The sequence below is a fragment of the Zonotrichia leucophrys genome, chromosome 6 (genome assembly GCF_028769735.1).
Source record: "Zonotrichia leucophrys gambelii isolate GWCS_2022_RI chromosome 6, RI_Zleu_2.0, whole genome shotgun sequence".
Lineage (NCBI taxonomy): Eukaryota > Metazoa > Chordata > Aves > Passeriformes > Passerellidae > Zonotrichia > Zonotrichia leucophrys.
The window spans coordinates 28,134,423-28,155,099 of record NC_088176.1 but is presented as its reverse complement, the minus strand read 5'-3'; the positions used below and the strand labels follow the sequence as shown (position 1 = coordinate 28,155,099).

Sequence of the window (20,677 nt, the reverse complement as noted above, 5' to 3'; positions counted from 1 at the left end):
ACAAAAAAGATAATATATCTTTGTAAATCTGGGCACCACAGTTATTTTCAATAATCTTCCAGGTTTGGTTCTCCTCCATGCACTCATCTTGTGAAAGGAAAAGAAATGTAAGTTTTGAGAGAATTTAAAGAACTTTTGCTTGCATTCTACCTATATCAATGTAAGATGTAAAGTTTAAATACCCCTGATTAAACACGCTACACTTTGCTGAATTACAAATTCGAAAATCTAAACACAAAACTATGAAAATGCTGTATTAGCCTGAGGTATTGCATTCTCTTCTGAAAGTAACTAGAGGAATAAATGAAGAAAAGGGCTGCAAAACACTAGTCTGCCTCTTGTTCCACTACTCCATACAGTCTGGTTGTGCTCTCTTTCAACAGATCTAGTCTGAAAATAACCCTGTTACTGCTTCCTGAGAAACAAAGGGGTCTCCTCCCTCTTTGGGGAGATTTGCAGTAACATGGCAGTAGTTTATACTTGTAGGCTGTAATTAACCGAGCTGTCACTGCACATGAAAAGCTGCAATATGTATTTTGTAGCTATAATGTTCTCCAAACAACAATGTAAGATTTCCAACAAGCAAATGATGCTTGTGGAAACAAATACAGCCACACAATTTTCTGTACTTAAATTTTTCTTACAGAAAAGAAGAGCTTTTCAGCTTTCAAGACTTTTCATTGACAACCCACTCGGTGAAACAGCCGATGCCTTAGCTGTGAATGCTTTTACTGAACTGGTAATAATTCAATCTCCAGGGCTAGCCACCTCTGCATTCTACGGTAACTCCACTCTGCAGTTATCAAGATTTGCACCCCTTGGCCTCATCCAGGGGACCCACCTGCATGTTGACGAAGGAGGGCTGCGGGGCCAGGCGCGCTCTCTCGCAGTTGTGCTGGGCGGCTGCCGCCCGCTCGGCCGCGCGCTCGCTGCCCGGGGCCTTCTTGTCAGCCACGGGGCTCTCGGGGGCGCCCAGCTCGGCCTCGGCCAGCAGCCTGTCCGTGGTGCTGCGGGACAAACACGCTGTTAGCTTGGGGACACCTGGGGCTGGGCCACCTCAGCGCAGCTGTGCCAGCTCAGCTTCACCCTGAGCAGCCCGGCAGCCAAGTTTGACACGTGTCTGTACACAGAGATCTCAGTGTTTTTAGCAATATTTCCAAACGTGCCAGATCTACTGTGCCTTTTCCTGTCAGTGAAGGAAAACAAGTGTTTCTCCTTCCTGTATCACCAAATACAAGGTAGAGCTTACAGATTCAGTTTTGAGCTGTCTGCTCTCTGGAGTTATTGCATTCAATCCTACACAGTGTGATTTCCTGTTTAGCCTTGCTCAGGCCAGCAGTTCTAACAGGTTCATTGTTGTAAGATTAAAAGGGATTGCATAATAGGGACTAAGAAAGCAGACATAGGCTCTGCTTTGCTTGCTTTCACAGATTCAATAACTGCAGTCCTTCATGCCTGCATTACCTCTTGGTGCAATTTTTTTTTTTCCCTAAACTAAGCCACATTTTAGGGTTACTCTAGAACAGTATAAACTCTTATTTAAAAAGTGTGGCATTCACATTTTCTGGAAAAATCCCTTCGCCCAGGATTTTTCTCCTGGGAAGATGAGAGAAAAAGGAAAATAATAATTATCTGATTTGCTTCTCCTGTGTTTTGCTTCTTTGGAAGGTGTTTGGAGATTGTTTACCCACAGGTGGTTGTTTCATTGGTGTGGGCTGTTTTCACTCATTGGCCAATTGCGGCCAAGCTGTGTCAGGACTCTGGAAAGAGTCACGAGTTTTCATTATTATCTTTATAGCTTTCTGTAAATATCCTTTTTGTATCCTTTAGTATAGTTTAGTATAGCATTCTTTAATATAATATAGTATCATAAAATAATAAATTAACCGTCTGAAAACATGGAGTCAAATTCATCATTCATTTGCACCCCGCAAACACAATAAAAAAGTGATCATGTTTTAGAAGCTGTAAACTACTATCCCCAAGGAAACTGTGAGCACTAGGTCCTCAACAAAAAGAACAAGACACACAAACAACCAAATTTGGTAAGCAGGATTCCTCGGATTTTTAAACTGTGAAAGCAGAATGAAATACATATCATAGCCTTGACAGTGTAAATAAATGAAGCAAAAGAAAATATGTGTCTCAAAAGAGTGGTGATAAACAGTTCCCAAACAAACAGTGAGAACATGAGTACACTGGACAAAAACACTGCATTAAGAACAAAACCTGTGTTGCCAAGATGTATTATGACTCAAGCCTTTCCCACTGCTGGGTCATTAAAGAGCCAACCCAACCAAAACCAGCACTGAGACAAGTGTCTGAGAACATGCTGCTATGCCCTGAGCACAGCTTTCCTAAGAAGAAAACAGCCTCAGGTACAAAAGGAAAAAGCTGTCAGAAATCATTCTCTAAGCAATCAATAAAGAAGCAAAAGCATATACTTTAGAAACAGGTAATGAAAGTTCCTCTAACAAGGATCCTCTGCTCTTTTGTGGAAGAGCAAAGACATTTTTGAACCCAAAGTCAAACAGGATGAACAAAAAGCATTCAAAGTCTGCAGTTACCAGACAAACAGGGGGCTATATTAACACCTAAAGTGATGGAAAAATCAAGGCCAAATTAAATCAGTTCTTTGAATATCTTATGACTGAACCACCTATTCTGTGTATAAAAGCATGTGAAATAACTTTATGTTGTGGAAGTTGCACTGATCTATGTTTATACACTCAGCTTACTGTAAGTGGGAGTTTTTGGTGCCTTGCAGTAATTCCACCGTTTGTCTCTTGGCACAGGCCTGCTTGGAAGAGCTCATCATCTGCTTCAGGTCACTGGTGTTGGCTGAGTGCGACGGACTCCGAGGCATGCCCACCTCCACAAAAGCGTCATTGCAACCTACCAGGCCAAGAAAGGAGACGTCAACAACCACCCTGCTGTGCTCCAGGGAGCTCTCTGGGGGAATGAGCTGTGGGAGAAAACCTCCTCTTCCTCATTACAGGACTGTATTCAGGTCAAGGTTAAGCAGTCAAGATGTGCAAGTTCAAATGCACAAAAAAGGCGTCAGTATTTGTATCAACAGTAGTCACACTAAGTATTTTCTTTCTTAAAATATTATAAGTAATATTTATTAATAACCAATGTGAAGACTGACAATTCAAAGTGACTAAGTATTCTGAAGAAATTTGATTTTATACCCAATTTTAATAGACTTTACCAGGTGCTCAAGTAACTTCTGCTGGAATAAGATCTCCCCCCACTTTATGTTCAAATATCTTCAGAACATGTTTCTAGAAATATTTACCACCCTAAACTGGCAATGTTCCTTTTATTCAAATCAGCATTCCAAATGACCACAACCCTAAATAAGAGACGATCTCCTTGATCAGTATTGACAAGGGAAACAAGGCCTTTACACATATTTGCTCAAGTTGAAGTGGAGTTGGCTTTCTCCCTCCAAGAATGATAGGGACAGTTAAGTACTTTAGCTTCTAAAGGGCAGCATAGCTGAAATGCTGCTGCAAAACACACAAAATTGTTTCCCAGTGTCATCTAGGTTAGAGCTACACAATTCTGCAAAAAATCTTCTCAGTAACATTATTTCCTTTTGTTAAAAGGCAAAAAATAAGACATCATTTAAACCAGCAGAGTTTAGTTGAGGTGCTGTAAAAAATACTAAAGTCCTCACAGGTTATCTCCCTAGGGAATAAGTAAAATGTTGCAAGTACATTTATGTTGATTTAAGGTGTTTCTATCAACAAACTCAGTTACGACAGGCTCTATTTACTTTCCTTGACAATGAATCTGGGACATCCAGCAATATTTTCCCTAAACATGGTTGCAAAACCAATTCAGAGAGAATAATGTTACATTTTTGTATCGTGAACTGTACACAGACTGTACAAACACTACCAGACAAAGGAAGGCAATGTCAAAACCTCACCTTCTTCACTATTTGCCTTGGCAGCCACTTGTTCTGAGGCACCATGAGCACTCGTTTGCCTTACTCCATCACTGTGGTTTGTGCTCAACACGTTTTCTCCCAGCGATGTGGCAGACAGTGCAGCATACTTAATATTTGAGGCCTGAAAAGATTGTCACAAATCACTGAAGTGATTTTTATGCTTAAGGAAATACTGAAACAATTTCCCCTTTCTATCTGTGCAGGAGAATGAGAAATTCATTCCTGGTACAGCAGAACAGTATTGAATGTTCTATTTCTCAGTCTTTAAGTCATATTCAAAACACTGTTGTGCATTTTTCAACTTAGAAGCTTTATAAATCTACTAATATAGCTGGTTTTCTCTTTCAGCTTTTCTTAGTAGAGCTCTAGGACAAAGGAACCAGATTCTCTAGTGTAGTATCACTTACCTTTACATGACCATTTAAAGAAGGTGAACCTTTTTTACTTTCTGATTGCATGCCATTAACGTGGACTTCAACAGGAGTCAAGCCTGGTGGTGGAGATGGAGTGTTTTGACCATAATTAGGCACTCCAGACAGCAGAATACTAGTTAAGGTTGCTTGGGCAGTAGATGGTATCATTAGGTGTGGAATAGCAGAAAAACCTGTAATACAGTTTGGTTATGTTCTGTTTAAGTGTCTCATTTAACTTCCTCAGGCATTACACTATTTTACCTAAATTTTTATGTAGCTATGATACTTCACTAAAAAGTTTCCATTAGAATTGCATGCCAAAACCATAATGCTTTATTTGGGTAGGTTAACTTTGTTTTCTATATAAAACAGATGAAAACACTGCCTGTGACAGCATGTTATGTATTAGGTTATAACCTTAAATTTGCATATTTATTCATCCGTGCCAAGGTAAGTGTAGGAATTAAGGTTCCAAATAATTAATTAATCTTGTCTTTTCAACTGTAATTCTAATAACTTGATGTTGCACAGTTCATTTAATTCCCATTAAACTTCCACTGACCTGTGGTGTTTGTGTTAGCGAGAGATGTTGCCCACAGTGTGGGACTGGGCGTGCCTGAACTTGGACTCTGCAGAGGGCTCACAGAGCTGTTAAGGGCATTCAACAGAGAGTTTGGAGTAGTTGAGGTGTTGACTGACAGGGCTGTTGGACCTAAAAGGCCTGCAAAAAGTTATGCAAGATGAATATTTAGTTTAGACTTACAGGAAAGCATTTTTCACACAAATACCAATTGAAGAGAAACAAACAACCCCCTGGTAATTTGCACCAGCCTGTATTTCACAAACCAATTTTAACATTAAACCTGCTGCTCATTTGGTGCACATTAAGAATTCTTGTTCTTAAACTGGGCATCATATATCCAAGAAGAATTGGAGTATCTTTTTTGTCCTTCTACTGGACCCTAACTCCTGTCATAACAGAGTCTGAACTGGCTGCTTCTCAGCCCCAGCATCCCTCTGTATCCTCTCTGCTGCTTCTGATGGTTTGTTTCAAAGCAGCATCACAGAGACAAGAAAGTAACTGTACTGCACCACCTCACTTTCAATTCCCACAATAACCTTTTGCTCAGAAGCTCCTGTGTGAATCAACCACTACTTGCACACAAACAACTATTCAATTTCTATTTGCACCTTCAATACAGGCTGCAAGTGATCCCCCAAATTCATTGATTACTTCCAAAACATTCCTCCAAACCAGCTCTTTGTGCAAAAGCACTCACAAAGCAGTTCAGCACTACACACTGAAAAGGTAAAAGCCCCAAACCTGCAAAGTGCAGCATGACAAGAACAGTCACAGAAGCAGCATTAAAAATCACAGTCAAATGGCAGAAACATATTCTCCTGTGTGACCCGAGGGAAGCATGTGAGATGGAATTACACAGTACTCCTGCATGGCAGGTCACAGGGGACAGTGCTGGTTACATGAGAACTCAGAAAATCCAAGCAGACCCAAAAGAATCTAGTGAATAATCTTGACACAGGTCTTAGAAACTCTATCTATACATTTCTGATACAAACGTATTTGCAGACCTTGAAAAGAAAATGGTAACTTCAGTCTGGACTATGAGCTGCTTCTAGAAAATTAAGCTAAGTAGTTTAGTAATTTTTGTCCTAAATTTCCTACTGGTAAGGTCTAAATTAGAAGCACATGGAACCCTCAATTACAGTGAGATACTGACCTGAAGTATGGTGTTTGCTATGTTACCTTTCCAGTACTGTTGCCAGGCTTAAGCACCCACCCAAATTCAGGACAGCCTGGAACATCCCACAGCCAAAGCAGCTGTAAAAGCCATGCCCTGCCTCACCTGGATTTCCCTCCCTTTCAGCTGAGGGGTTTGCACACTTCCAGAGATTTTTCTACAGGGATGAGTCCCACCCCTGATTACAAAAGCCTTGGAGAAGTTTTATAACAACAAGCCCTTGAGAGGCCAGAGGCTGCTGTAATTCTCTGACCCTTTAACCTGATTACTTACACAAAACACACCTCTGGTACTTTTGTGTAGTACAAGTGAATTAAGTTTAAAACAAAACTGTATTAAAGAAAATATAAATATAATTAATGCATACCAAGCCCAGTGAGTCCTAGTCCTGCTGAGGACAAAATATCCAAACCAGGACAAGACAGACCAACAGGGCAGGAGACAGTAGAGGGATTTGATACTACGGTGACTCCGCTACTTTCAAGTCCCAAGAGACATTTCCGTGCCTCGTACATATTTAAGGCATTTCGTTCAACACTTTTTACAATCACAGACTGCAGGGAAAGAAAACAACAACACAAAAAGGAAAACCAGTGAGTAACACTGCTCCATAACAGATCTGCAACACAGATAATTCTTCCTAGTACCCTTGCATGGCTACCACAACCACAGCAGTGTGAGACAGCATGAGCTAACATCCATTGGCAACTATTTAAATTCAGGGGTGTGAAGTTCAGGAGAGCAAGACTAGGGATTTCACAAGGATTTGCAATGAGAATGATGGAACACCACTCTAAGAAAATTAATTACTATAGTATCTTGATGATACTTGCTAGACCAAATGCTAAGCACCTCAAGAGCTAGATAACTGAATCAATAATTAATATCTTCTCTTTTACCTTTTACTTTTTGTCCACCTTGAAGTGCACAAAATCCCAATTGTTCATTTGAATTTACCCATTTAATTCATAGCTATCTGAGAATAAGGTAATAAATTTCTGGAAAATTAAATTACAAAATCCCATTGCTTATTGTACATTTTCTACAGGATGTTTCTTTGTACTGATTATATATATCCCTACACAGGGAAGCTCACATACTGACACAATGGAATGATCATTTAAAATTTTAGAACTTTTGCCTGCTTAGGCATTTTATACAACACAGAGTACTCTATCTACACTGGCCTAAACATTTTACAATAAACACCTTCTACTCTATCAATGTATTCTACAAAAAAGCTAATTTCTTTATTATTAAGCGTTTAATGAAAGTCAAATCACCCCAAAGCAGAGCTGCTGGATTGTTTAAACTGGTATTTCAAGTAGAAAATACATATGGCTTTCACAAGTTTATGAACTGTTAAATTGGGGGGAAAGAGCACACATCAACTCATCAGCTCTAAAACTTTGTCATGAAAGCCTAAAAGGAAAATATTAGCTTTGCACAAACCTTGCTTGGTTGTTTTGGCTTAGGCTTAATGCTTATGAAGACATCTAACTGCTCCATTAGCTGTGTTATAAACTGTGGTTCTACTTCAATTTCTTCCTTCATATCAAACATGAGCACAAGGGGAAGGCAACCCTGAAAAGGAAGGCACAAAAATTTCCTAGCACTTGTAACTGGATATTTTCCCATAAAAATGGTAGCAATAAACTGAACTACAGACATTGTAACATTTACACACCATGAAATAAGGAAATTTCTGTAAGTTCAGAAAAAATAGCAAGGATGACATTTTAGGGAAAGCCATTTCCTTGTATGCAAGAATACAGGTGTATCTTCCTGTCCCAGGACTCTGAACAAAGAGTTTGGTAGCACAAGGGTGAAATGATTCACTGAATATTTGACATTCCAATCAGCACAGTCTTGTCTGGAAATGATGGCAGGATACCCATACTAAAACTCTCTTATTAAACTGTATGAAATAAGGAAAAACATTAGTAAAAAAAATCCCTAATTCACCATTGTCTAAGTCTTAACTTTTACCTTTCTCCTTCCCATTCTGGATCAGCTTCACAGATATTTCCTACTGATATGAATAACATCTGTAACACACTTGAAATACTACAGCTAGAGTAAAAACCCCAAAAACTGAATGGTCCAGTCCTCACACATTTTGTCCCTCACTATTCACATATAGGAAAAATGTGTACTTAATTTAGTACTAAAATAATGGCTAAAAGCTGCAGTGAAGTTTAAGACCAATATAACAAAAATCTCCACAAATAATGATATTCATCACCAGAGCTGTGTTTATAAAAGGCCTTATAGAATTGTGGCTGTGGTACTACAAAGAATGTAAGACATCAAAACAAGTAATTATTTCCTATGGTTTCCCAATTCCATTGAACACTTGCCTACATGGAAACTAAGAAATTTCTGACATTTCCCTCAAAAGAAACCTAATTACCCGACAAACATAGAAAAGACAGGTTGGCAAAATAAAACACAAACCATCACCCAACACCCACAGAATATTTCAGAAAACTGCCTCTACTCAGAGGCATATTGTTGTAAATTTAAATTACTTATGTCAGATTTATATTAAAAAGGTTGTTTTTCAAGTCATGTTACCAGAGATTACAAATATTTTCAGTAACTACAAATACTGACAAACCCTGACAAAAATTGAAACAGCTGTTTGCAGTGTAATAGCAATCCTTCCTCTCTAAGGCTAATTTACATGTGACCTGTAAACACAGGCAGAACAAGCATATTTTCTATGATATGACAATTTTTTCACACAAGCTTCACTGAAAGTATTTACCATGAGATATTGCCTGGCAAGACAGACAGACTCAATGGTGCCCTGGAGGTAGACAGTGGATTTCTTCTGTGGGTTACTGGGGTCAGGGAAGTGGATCTGAGCACCAGTCCTCTGCATGATGTGTTTGATGTTGCTGCCGTTGCGGCCCATCATGAAGAGATGATGCTGCGCCGCGATGTCCAGCTGCGTGCTCACAGGGATGGCAGAGGCCAGGCTCCCAGCCAGGTGTTCCAAGAGCATGGCTGTTCCTTCCTGGGGGAAGGGGAGAAACCAGTGAAACAGGGCCCACAGGCGCACAAAAGGACAACTCAGACCGCCTTCTTTCTTGCCATGCACTCCACAGGCAAGATTAGAAAACGCTGTTGCGTTTAAAACCATGATCGATTTGCTAAAGGTAACAAAACTCTGCCCACTACTCCCATTTTATGGCGAAATGCAGCATTTAATTGCCACTCTGTAACAGGCAGTAAGACAATGGCACATGGCGTGGTCCCAATAGACCTTTTGTGGTCAGTAAGTCACCAGAGATTAATCTGGGTAGGCACACTTGCAAAACTTTCCTCTCAGTGTTGGGCTCAAATGTTCTTACTGGCTTGGGATCCACCCATCTGGGGCTGTATCAATCTCTCCTACTGCCAGTTCCTACCAAGAACACTTTTTTACTTCATTAAGATGAACAGGCTCCTGGCAGCTCCTTGCCTTGGCTGTCAAATTCACACCTCCAAGTGCTGGATTCAGTTTTATTGACTGATTGGGCAGCTTTCAAGGTTATATATTTGTGTGCGTGTTGAGAAGAGCTCAGCATGAACAATTTGAGATGGGAGGTGTATTTTGTGGTTTTTTTTTTTTTGCATTGTTTTTGAATTAAAAGATGGGTAAGACCAGCACAAATTCCACAATTGCTGAAAACCTGAGCGAGTGTGCAGGAGTTGAACACTGGATTAAAACCTCACCACCAACAATGCTAACTCCTAAACTTAAAACTATTTTCTATGCATTTTTACACTTCACCTGTATAAGTTAAGTATAGGAAAAATTCAAACCCTCAGGGTTTGCAAGTAATTACACAACAACATGTGCTGATGAGGCAAGATATACCATCTTAGACATATCAATTATAAATATATGACATTCAGAAGCCTTCTTAGGAGCAGAGATTACCTTCACAGCACTAGTGTTGTTTTGTGACCCTCTGACAATGACTGTAGCACCATACATTCGAGAGCGTTGTTTGAAGGAAACTGAAATGTTGTATGTCTGACACACGTGCTGAATGGTTGGAGAATTAGGATCTGGGATGGGTTGGAGAATTCCAGCAATAGGCAATTCAAACATGAGTACCAATGGAAGCAGCTCCTACAACAGTAATGAAGAACAGATATTGAAAACCAGATCCATACTCAAACTACAACAATTTTATTCCTCAGTCATGATGCACTGGTCAGTGATGACTTAAGTGATAAAACACATCCTCTGTCCAGAGTTCATGGATAAAAATACACTGTCACTTGGAAAAAGGCACCTCTTTTTTCCAGGAATACTAGAGCAGGGTTTCTTTTATGCAGAGGCTTTTTTTGAATTTTGTTTGGTTGATTTTTTTCTCCAAAATAGCGGGAGCATTTGGAATAAGGTTGTGTGACACATCTGGCTTAAAAATTGCTGTAAGCTTCTGGTAATTTATTTGCTTTTTCATTATCCATGCCAAAATACACAGAAGAGTTGAAACTACAAGGAAAAGATAGAAAATAGCTAAGAGAATGACACTGAATTATTTACACAAATTATACATGAAAATGGTTAAAATGTGAGAAGCAGAAATTGCCTTTCCCAAGTCATAGATTCACACAGGATGCCTGAGCTTCCACAGGCCATCTGTGGTAGGTAAGTTAAGATATGATTTTCTACACAGTATGGAATTAATTTACATCTTGCTTAGAGTGTAGACTTCGTGTTCAGGACCCACTTTGGGCCAATTAAAAATTCAGCCAGAATGTGAATCACTGTTTTAATATCCTTGGCATATTTCTCATATGGATACTCACATTTGTTCCTACACTTCTGCTGTCACCAGACAGAGGCAGACAGGAGTTCCCAAAACTAGAGTTGTCAAAACTATGCATTTTTTTCCTGTTTTTAGGGGTACACTACACTGAGCTAAAGCATTACCCGAATTCTGACTCTTGCAGACTCCACTCCAGCTGGCTGTCCTGCAATAGACACCTGGAAAAGCAAGAATGTGAAAAACATTGGATCATATTTTCAAGTGAGGCATGGATAAGTTATTCAGATAGCTGGGGTCTCCTTAAAAAAATAAAAAAAACTAAGAAAAAAATCAACACGTTTCACACTTGCGGACATCCTAATTGTTCTCTAAACACTAGTTGAGAACTGCAGCCAATATTAAAAAAATGTTTCAGCATCTTAGGTTATATATATTTAAGCAACTAGAAAAAAAGAATACATCAAAAAATACAGTGTTTTAGGTTAAATGATGGAATTACTACTGCATATATGTGCTCAATGCTAATATTCAGACAACAGTAGACTTTCCCGAATGTTTTGAAATTACTGCATTTTGCTCAGCAGCCATTAGGATGCACAAGTGGGAATTCTAAGTACAAGGATGAGAGACTTGAAAATAAACATTCCACCAATATTAGCACAAGAAAAGATGAACAATTCAGGCTCAATGATTTATTCTAATGAAGTTGAACTCTTACAATAGGACATTCATTTCTGCTGGCTATTTGCTAAGTTTAGTCTTCAACAAAGTTACACCATAAGCAAAAAGCCCCAAAAAATCAATCAACATGCTGAATAAGTCATTGTGTTGAACAGGAAAAAAAAAATTACAAAAGCAGATTTTTTCATACCACTTCTCTACCATTCACACTAAGTTGCTGACTTCTGTATGCGCAAAGTAATTTTAGCTTAAAAAAATTAAAATGATTCATGAGCCATCACAAATTGTTTCCATCTGTTTTTAAAGATTTGCTCACTTAGGAAGCTCTGTACTTTCCACACAGTGTGAAAAACAAAAATCTATTTCCCTGAATATGAACACACCATCCCCAAAAAACTCATATTGATGAGAGACGTTTAGAAATGTTTTATACTCTCAGGAATTACAACACAAACAAGCTCAGTATTAAACAACACTTACTTGGTTGCTTTTCTCTGCTTGATTGTTCCTATTTGAGTCTGGAAAATGGATATGGCATCCCGTTTCCTCCATCACTTTTTTAATATTATTGCCACCTTTACCTATCACATGAGAATGTTCCGTATGTGAAACATCCATCTTCAAGGTTACCCGATTGCTCTGGAAATCAAGCAGCCACAGTTTGACTTGGTCATAGCAGAACCCCAGTATGTGCGTTTTTAAGAGTAATATACTTCAAGAATGACATCAAAATTGTATTTCCAAAGTATTTCTGCTATTACTTAAACTTCTACTCAAGGATGATGTTTTTAATAGGAATCAGGTGGATGTTAATTTGGTCTTGTTTTCTTTCTAGTGAGGAAATAAATAGTGGAGATAAATACCCCAAAGATGCACCTTCAAAAACAACTAATGCTTTTAAAACACCCTTGAACTTTCATCAATTGTGACCTAGGTGTCCTTCTGCAATTTATTCTGATTTCTTTTAATTCTGTGTTCTTTCAACTGAAGTCATGCACGCCTGTTTGATCTGAAAGGAATACATTGTGAAGACTTTGCAAATCAAAGCCATGGGACCAAGTAACTGTTTTTTCTTCCTTTTTTTTGGTACATGAATTTTTAAAACACACAAACACTGCCTACAGCTATTCTTAAAAGCTCTATTGTTAACAGCTCACAATAATGTTGTTAATAGTTGCTAAAAAAGTGGTGCTTATCACTGGAGTGCTCCTCTTGGCAATGTGCTCAGAGAGTCAGGAAGGTGCCAAACTGGTACACAGGAGCCATACACACTGCCCCAAAAGAGCTGCTGCTGAATAAAAACAATATCTGATGAACAGAAGAGACCTCAGCCAAAATCTAGAGGTTTTAGAAATTCTGGTCCTGATGTTTCAGAGTGCAAGAATAGAGTAACTGTTAAACATAAAACAGCATAAATGCTCCTAAATTCAAATTTCAAACAGAAACAAAATTTTAGGTTCTCTGAAGTGGTTGCATAATCTATTGCTTGCAGTGAAGCTGTATTTCAGATTTCGAAGTAAAACTCCAATTCAATGAACAAATCACTCATGCTTTTAGCCATATGGCAGGAAATATTATTTCTATATAATTCAGATCTGGAAAAGCTGCTTCAAGCAAGTATTTTTCTCTCAAAATGTTTAAATATGTGGGAATACACCAATATCAACATCTGCAAGGCATTTACTGGAGACTTTGCTTCAGAGCTTCCATAAATACCTCCTCTTGAAATGTGCCCATTAAAGAGATCAATGTCACCACAAAATTAGGGGCTAAGGTGTCATTCTAAGAAAGTTTTCTTACTTTTGTGTCCAAGACAGACATGATTTTCTCTTTTGCTTCTTTAACGTTCTCTTTTTTTCCAGAAACTTTAATATGGGGATCTATAAAAGAAATAAGCTTGTAAGAAAAATACAGTACAATACCTATAAAAAAATTTCCTCACCACTCCAATAAATTTGAGCCCATTATTCATAATCCACTGATAAACCATACCACCAGCCTTTGGGATTCAGCTGAAGGCCAAAATGTCTTATTCCGTCCCTCCTGCCCCACAATTAGTATTACCAGATGAATTTATTAAACATAAGAACCAACTTAAAATAAACAGAAATCCAATTCCAAATGTATATCACAGTATAATAAACATTGCCAGCAATGCAACTACATAGCTAAGCCAACACATCTCAAACCAAAAGTAACAACAGACAACTCATAGCTTTTTGGCAGGCCACCAAGCTCAAACCCTCCCTTATCATCACTTTAATATATTTAATTAGTCTCTACAAATATTCTTTGCAATTTTAACCTGGCACTAAAGGTGTCTCCACCCAAAGTTTCTGATTGCAGTTATCAAATGAAATTTAAATGACATGTATTAAAGTAAATTGCTGAAATTCAAGTGCATAAATCAGCAGGAACACCAGCTGACAGGGAGTTTTGCCCAGTGAGATCTAAAATATTTATTCTACAGCCCACTTGGTTTACATGATAATCTTCACACCACTGCCCTTAAACAACACAAGGTGTTGGGCTGAGCTATCAGGTGCAGTTCTGCATCCCATAATATACACCCGGTCAGAGAGTACAGATCCCACTTTGGAAGTAAATCAAGTACCAATTACTGCAAGTGTGAAAATGACACATCAGCCAGTTCAGCAGCACCATCTGGTGTCCAGGAGCACAAAGTGCCTCTGTGCAAAAGTACCCCCAGAACATTAAAGGTAAGTTCAGTTACAGCAAACCAAGAAATGCCCAACTCCCACCCACATTCCTGCGTGCCAGAAACAAGGGTATGACATTGCAGGTGATGCCTCTTGCCCTGTTCTTGAGTCCTCTGCCCTTCTGCAGTGCCTTTTTCTCCTGTATTACAATGAACTGCCCTTAAAACAAAAATTCTCAACCCTCTTCTGACCCTTGAATTAATGTAATTCATTATGCTAGGCAAATACATACATCTTAGGGAATATAAAAAATAAAAATAAATATATTCTCAATGGCAGGAGAAAACAGCTGTAACACAACAGATCTGCCTTTTGCATCTGAATGATTGAAATCACATCCCTGCTAAAGAAATGTGAAATAATACAACTTTAGGCTGTAAACCTGTTCTATTCAATTGAAAATTGAAACTCTTTAAGACATGCCTGGATACTCTTTTCATTCCAACAGTAAAAATAAGCCTCTAGTCTTTACCACTGAGAAGTCCTGAGCACACTGAGCTGGGGATACAAAAACACTGAAGGAGCACAGGATTCACTGCCAAGTTTCATGAAAGTCAAGAAAAATGCAGCATTTTGAGTTCTGAGAAACAGATATATTTTATTTTTTAAAATGGAAAAACCGTAGTCACAAAAACATGGTACGCACACAGAACCTACAGAGGCTTCAAAAATCTGCTGCTTCAGCCTTTCACAATGGAGCAAAGTCAAACAAAACCCCAACTAAATAGTCTTAAGGGCAAATTTTCTTTTCTTTTTCAAGTTGTCAGGAAGCCATGTGGTTGTAATGCATTTAAGCTGTGAATGATATTTGAAGTGGATGTTGCAGTCAGAAATTCCCAGAAGCAGATTCTAGCACACTGCGTGTGCTCCAAGTGCTCTTCATTTGCAACCAGGAAAAACACAAGCCCAGACCATCACCACCACTGTGGAGATGATTTTCACATATTTGTAAACATTGTATTTAAATACACATTTCATTATATGTAGGAAAATGACCTGAAATCAAGCCTGCCATCCTATTAGTACCACAGGAGATTACTATCATTCCATAATATTATTTGCTCACTCATGAGTGAAAACACAGTTTAGAATACCTATTTTTTCCATTTCTCATCTCAGCTGGACACCTCTTTTCTGTTGATACTGACAGCTTCAGCCAAACATCCTGTATTTCTACATTTGTTTGTTCTTTTAAGATGAAAAAAAGCTCAATCACTCAGTTTAAAAACAAATCCAAAGAACCCACAAAGTAAAAAAGAATCCATTGATGCCAGAGACTATTCTAAAATGTGCTACCAAATATTTTAAAATTGGTCTTAAGTACCCTCTCCTTAACTGATTTCATCTCAAGGACACAGTGGTTGGAAATGGATATGAAGCAGGTCATTTTAAGCCAAAGAAATTCTTACTTTGAGTGTTGTTCGCTCATTCCTTCAGTGAAACACTAATTAAATACAACATCCTCATTAAATTTTGCCTGAAAATAATGACTTGTAAGTAAAAGATTTTGAAGTGTTTGAATTGGCCTTGTATGAGTTGAAAGCACATTGAAACTAGAGATGATCTGCAGGAAAACTCACAGGTACCCAAATAGCAATCAACAAACAGATCATTTCAGCAAACAATTAAGAATTTAGAGAGAGAATTACATCATAATAAACTGATTTTCTGTGTATTCCAAAAAAAAAATTTCTTAATATAGCTATGGAATCAAATGGCTTGTTTGCTTTGCAGCTGATTCCATGGATTAACAGTTACATTTAATTTAGGAAAAAAATCCTACCATGTCTTAGGCACTAAGACAAAAATCTTGGTTGGATAAAACTCTATATTTAATATTTGAGTTACTTACAGTGTGATGGCAACAATGCACTGTCAAAGCCCCCAGAAATCCCCATGACACTCTCAGAAGTGTGGAGAGGATTGTCAGGCACAAATCTGTGCCAAGTGTGATGATGTCTGGAAGTGACAGTGCAGATAAGCACAAAGCAGCCCTCCAGTGGTTACTGCCACTGAGCCACCTGGGCATGGCCACCAGCTGGGGCCACAACCATCAACTTCTGTCCAGGTGATGCTAAGCCATCCGTCATCCCTAAGGAACACCTGTTTTTACTGGGAAAAAAAAAATCACCTTGTTCTTTAAGCTCCTCTATATAACTGGGAGTATGCTCCATATAAAACTGGAGTGAGCAAAGAGCAGGTGCCTACCACAAATAAAGACATGAGACACCAAAGCTTTGTAAGCTATTTGCAAACACAGAACAAAGGTCTGTGCACTAGAAGCATATAAGGCTTTAACACTTCATTTAAAGTGTAGTATCAGAACCTGGAAAAGGCTTTAACTCATAAGAAACAACATGATTAGTGTCATGCAAACTATTAAAAATGCCATTCTATAGTAATCCATCTTTTCCATCAATTTTGAAAGGCAGTGTATTTTTCTTTAGGAATGGAAAAGATAAAATTCATTTTAACAGGCCTTCCCCCTCCACCTCAAGAATGGAGGAATATTTACATAGAATAGAAAGCTGAAGTTATGCAACAGACACTGCTGGAAACTTTTCTCAACAGTCTTCATGTTGCCAGACTCCTGCCTTCAAGTGGTCTTTTATTGCTCCTATCCTCAAATTCCTCACTCCACACTTTGGCAGAGCTTCCTCTCCCCAGTCTTTGTCCACAGCTACACCAGCAAGCCTCCAGCTTTATTGCTACTATTGTGTGTGACACTTGAGCAAACAAAACAAAATTCCTCTAAGCAAAAGTATATTTGTGCCAGTGCAAATGCATCTACACCAACTTCTCCCAGGCAAGAAATATTGCTAATAATGAAGCCATTTAACTGTACAGGACTCTCCTCAAATTCAAGTGTTACATTTAATGTCTGGGGCAGCTCTTCAGACTACAGCTATGCATCCAGCTTGTTTACAGGATGAACAGCCTTAAGTTAAGTAACACAAATACCAAAATACCACTGCTCTAAAAATAGCCAGACAACTGGGCAACACCAGGGCAGATGACAGTCATTCTTAACGAGGGGCTGATTAAGATCTGAATAGCCCAAGAGTATTACAGAACTTGAGCCATTCAAACAAAAAGACAAAAGAGACTCAGCATTTTTAAGGGACAAGTTATGAGAGTGTCTGTCCCAAAAGTACCAACAAAACCACACTAAGCTATGTGAGAAGTTAAAAAGAAAAAAAAATACCCAAACAACAAATTAACACATAGAAGTTGGTATGTTCTCATCTGAAAGGGCAAATACACTGATCACCCTACAATAAGATGAAAAAACAGACCTATAAAACAAGTGAGTTAAGCAAAAAGGTCAAATAAGGCTTCCTATTAATATGGAACAAAGGATAATTAAATTGAAACTATTTACTTAATGCCCATAAATTAGGAAATACTGTGCGTACAGTTTTAGGAGTGGACATTCCCTCACCAAAGTAGATGATTGATAATAGCCAAGATAGACTTGAAATAGGCTCAAACTATTGCCATGGAAAAGAAAAATGAAGGCTAAAAGCATGGAGCAAATGCTCAGGAGTAAAGGCACATGCAAAGGAGCTTGACTGAATAATAAAATAAATTCAGCACTTGGGCACTTGGTGCTGTTGGCTTACCCAGTTTAAAAGAATTCTTATCCTCTCTCCAATACAACTCAGGGCACTCATTTCTCCTCCCAGTGCCTAAACCACAGAAGGAAAAATCTACTCGTGTACTAAGGCAGAAAGCAATGAGCCATTTCCTACTGCAGACTCCTGAGTATTCTCAGAGGTATCACTCAAAAACAACATGTAGTTTTTTTCATTTGGGGCTTGTCTTTTTTCTTGTTTTTTAGCTGAAGTTAGACTGCAGCATCATTTTGTCTGAACGAGATTTCACCCAGCTAACTTGGGCATGATCAAAAGCCTACTCAGAGCATCATAAACCTCAACATGGGCTGCAAGCAATTAAAAGTATCTTCAGAGGAGACATATCCTGAGGCTCTGGGCATTCTGGGGGATCTGTTTGTTGTGGACAAACAACTGATTATGAAATGTCCCTGGGAGGAGCTAGAGCCACTGCCTATATGTGAGCACACATTTGAAGGACTGTTTTCTCAGCAATTTTTCACTCTTAACTTTCCCATTACTGGCACCTACCTGCAAACCATCTTTAGAAGAATTTCTGTTCAACTCAGGAGATGAGAAGGAAGCTGAGAAAGAGCAAACACTTGTTGCACTGCTCTGCACACTGTTCCCTCCAGGGAAGGCAGTTTACACACAGCCCTTCACTCTTGTCACAGTTTGGTTGCTCTCACCTGGGGAGCATTAACCACCAGAGCACTGCTTTTCAACCCTGCCCTGTAACAATCGCATGATGTGCAGCCAGCAATCCCCTGCTCACTTCTCTCCACCATTTATAGTGACACACTTACACAGGCAGACATACACAGATATTCACAAAGCAGACACTGAGTAACACACCAACCTTACACATACAGAAACCTGAAGAAATGCAGCACAGCATCTGGTAGAGCAGAGAAAAGAATTTTCTTCCTCAAAGATTTCAGTGTAGCTCAAAAGAAAGCATCAATATCTGCAACAGGCTACTTAAAATGGCTCTTGGAGTGAAGTATCTGTTTGATGTAAGCCTCACAAATTAAAAGAAATGAGATGCCTGTACACAAATCATAGCTGAACCCCACATTTGGATCTCCTAGCAGCTTTGAAAAATCCCCACAGAACACTGAAAATTCATGTTCAGAATGACCAGAATTAAATGAAAATTAGCCAGAAACATCAGATAAGCTTTAAAAAATAGATTACCTGTACAACATTACGTTTGGAGAATTAAACTATTGATGACTGGATTTCGGACCACTGACAGAGGAAATGAAGTTGAAAAGACTTCTCTTAAAGCATAAGCAAAGAGGGAAGACAAGGAAGAGGTAACAGATCATATGGCAATTTAAACAGAAAAGTGACCAGATTTCAAGGGAGAAGGGGAAGGCCAAGGTGGAGAAGAAAACCTGAAAAGAAGAAATGAGAATGAATTAATTGTAATCACCAAGACACTCCATTTCAGTTACACAACTTTAGTTACCACCACGATCAGCTTAAATTCCTTCTTTTACTTCCAAAAAGAGCCTTCAGGGACATTTTGCAAATACAGTCAGCTACAAAAAGGCACATATCATGAAGCCCTTCTGCTGCTGCTCTTCAGCCTTTAGCCCAAGCAGCCACCCAAAGCAAGGCAATTGCTCAGCAGGACACAAAGCCTGTTTTGGCTTATTTATTTTTCAGCACGGACACAACAAATTCACAGTTCATGACTTAAATGTCTGTTGCCATTGCATCTCAAAGCACAAACACAGAATCACAATGCCTGGGAAAGAAAATAAGCAATACAGAGAGGAAAAAAGCTATAATATTGCAAGATGAGCTTAATAGAGGAGCTAGAAAACAGCCACGACATTCCTATCAGAAATAACACCACTGTATCTTCATTGCACATGGACTCATACTCAGGGTTGCAATTCTGATGCATAACTCATGAGATAATTTTAGTTTCTCTCACACACATTCTCAAACAAGTCCTTGTGACTCCTTTTTCTAAATAAAAAACATCATCTGACTCGTGAGCTGAAGTTCCTGCCTGAGGCTCAGCCTTCCTTGCAGCGCTCCCCCATCAATCCCTGGCACTGCTGCACCTTTGAGTGGCTGCTCTGACACACTGCACCCCCTGTGAGAGCTGGGCTGGACACAGCCCCTGCAAAGAGGAATTCTGGGCCTGGACCACCAGCAGAACAGGCAATTTGCAGCTGATTTGGGAAGAGAACCTTCATCTCCTGAAGAACAGTGACTTAAAAACTTCTCCTCTTCCTTTCATGGAGGGGTTCAGAGAAAACAAACACTGCCCACAGTTCCTCTGCAAGGGTAATTTCTTTGTGATATACTGAGAAATAAAAACACCAAACACCTGAAAGATGCCCAGTGTTGCCCTCCAAATCAAGAAGTCACTCCTGAGCTGTTCTCAGATGAATTTTCTCTGCATCACTTCTGTCCATCTGTCTCTCCCAGTATTACATTAATAGCAAAACTCACCTCTGGGAAATTAATCACCTACTGAGCATCTCTGCAATGTGAATTTCAGCAGGCACTCTGATAAATTGTATTTGGTGTCCCAAAAACTGAGTTGAAATAGAAAGATGGGCATCAGAGTAGAACACTCAGTCTCCAATTTACCTGCAAATGCAGTGCAGAGCACATTGCAAGGTATCTACTTGCTAGAAGCTCCTAAAAATCCAAATCCAACTAATTCCAATTTTCACTGAAAGATCATGACAAATTTGTACTCTCAAGTAATTTAATTACAGCAATAAGTT

At 38.9% G+C, this 20,677-nt stretch overlaps 1 protein-coding gene across 2 annotated transcripts in view; it reads right to left on the bottom strand.

Annotated features, from left to right (window-relative positions):
• Window positions 1–20,677, bottom strand: part of BICC1 (BicC family RNA binding protein 1) — an 89,841-nt gene that overhangs the window by 9,707 nt on the left and 59,457 nt on the right. Inside the window, exons 1-13 of one of the 2 annotated variants that reach the window (XM_064716849.1) lie at window positions 19,119–19,277; window positions 13,388–13,467; window positions 12,068–12,226; window positions 11,071–11,124; window positions 10,066–10,260; window positions 8,905–9,156; window positions 7,587–7,718; window positions 6,502–6,688; window positions 4,937–5,095; window positions 4,369–4,565; window positions 3,941–4,082; window positions 2,739–2,895; window positions 842–1,007 (exon numbers count right to left, since the gene is read on the bottom strand). In XM_064716849.1, coding sequence (XP_064572919.1) covers window positions 842–1,007; window positions 2,739–2,895; window positions 3,941–4,082; window positions 4,369–4,565; window positions 4,937–5,095; window positions 6,502–6,688; window positions 7,587–7,718; window positions 8,905–9,156; window positions 10,066–10,260; window positions 11,071–11,124; window positions 12,068–12,226; window positions 13,388–13,408 — 1,821 coding nt within the window. In that variant the 5' untranslated portion in view covers window positions 13,409–13,467; window positions 19,119–19,277. Of the gene's footprint in view, window positions 1–841; window positions 1,008–2,738; window positions 2,896–3,940; window positions 4,083–4,368; window positions 4,566–4,936; window positions 5,096–6,501; window positions 6,689–7,586; window positions 7,719–8,904; window positions 9,157–10,065; window positions 10,261–11,070; window positions 11,125–12,067; window positions 12,227–13,387; window positions 13,468–19,118; window positions 19,278–20,677 lie in introns of those variants that run through there. The other variant, XM_064716848.1, reaches the window with a different exon arrangement.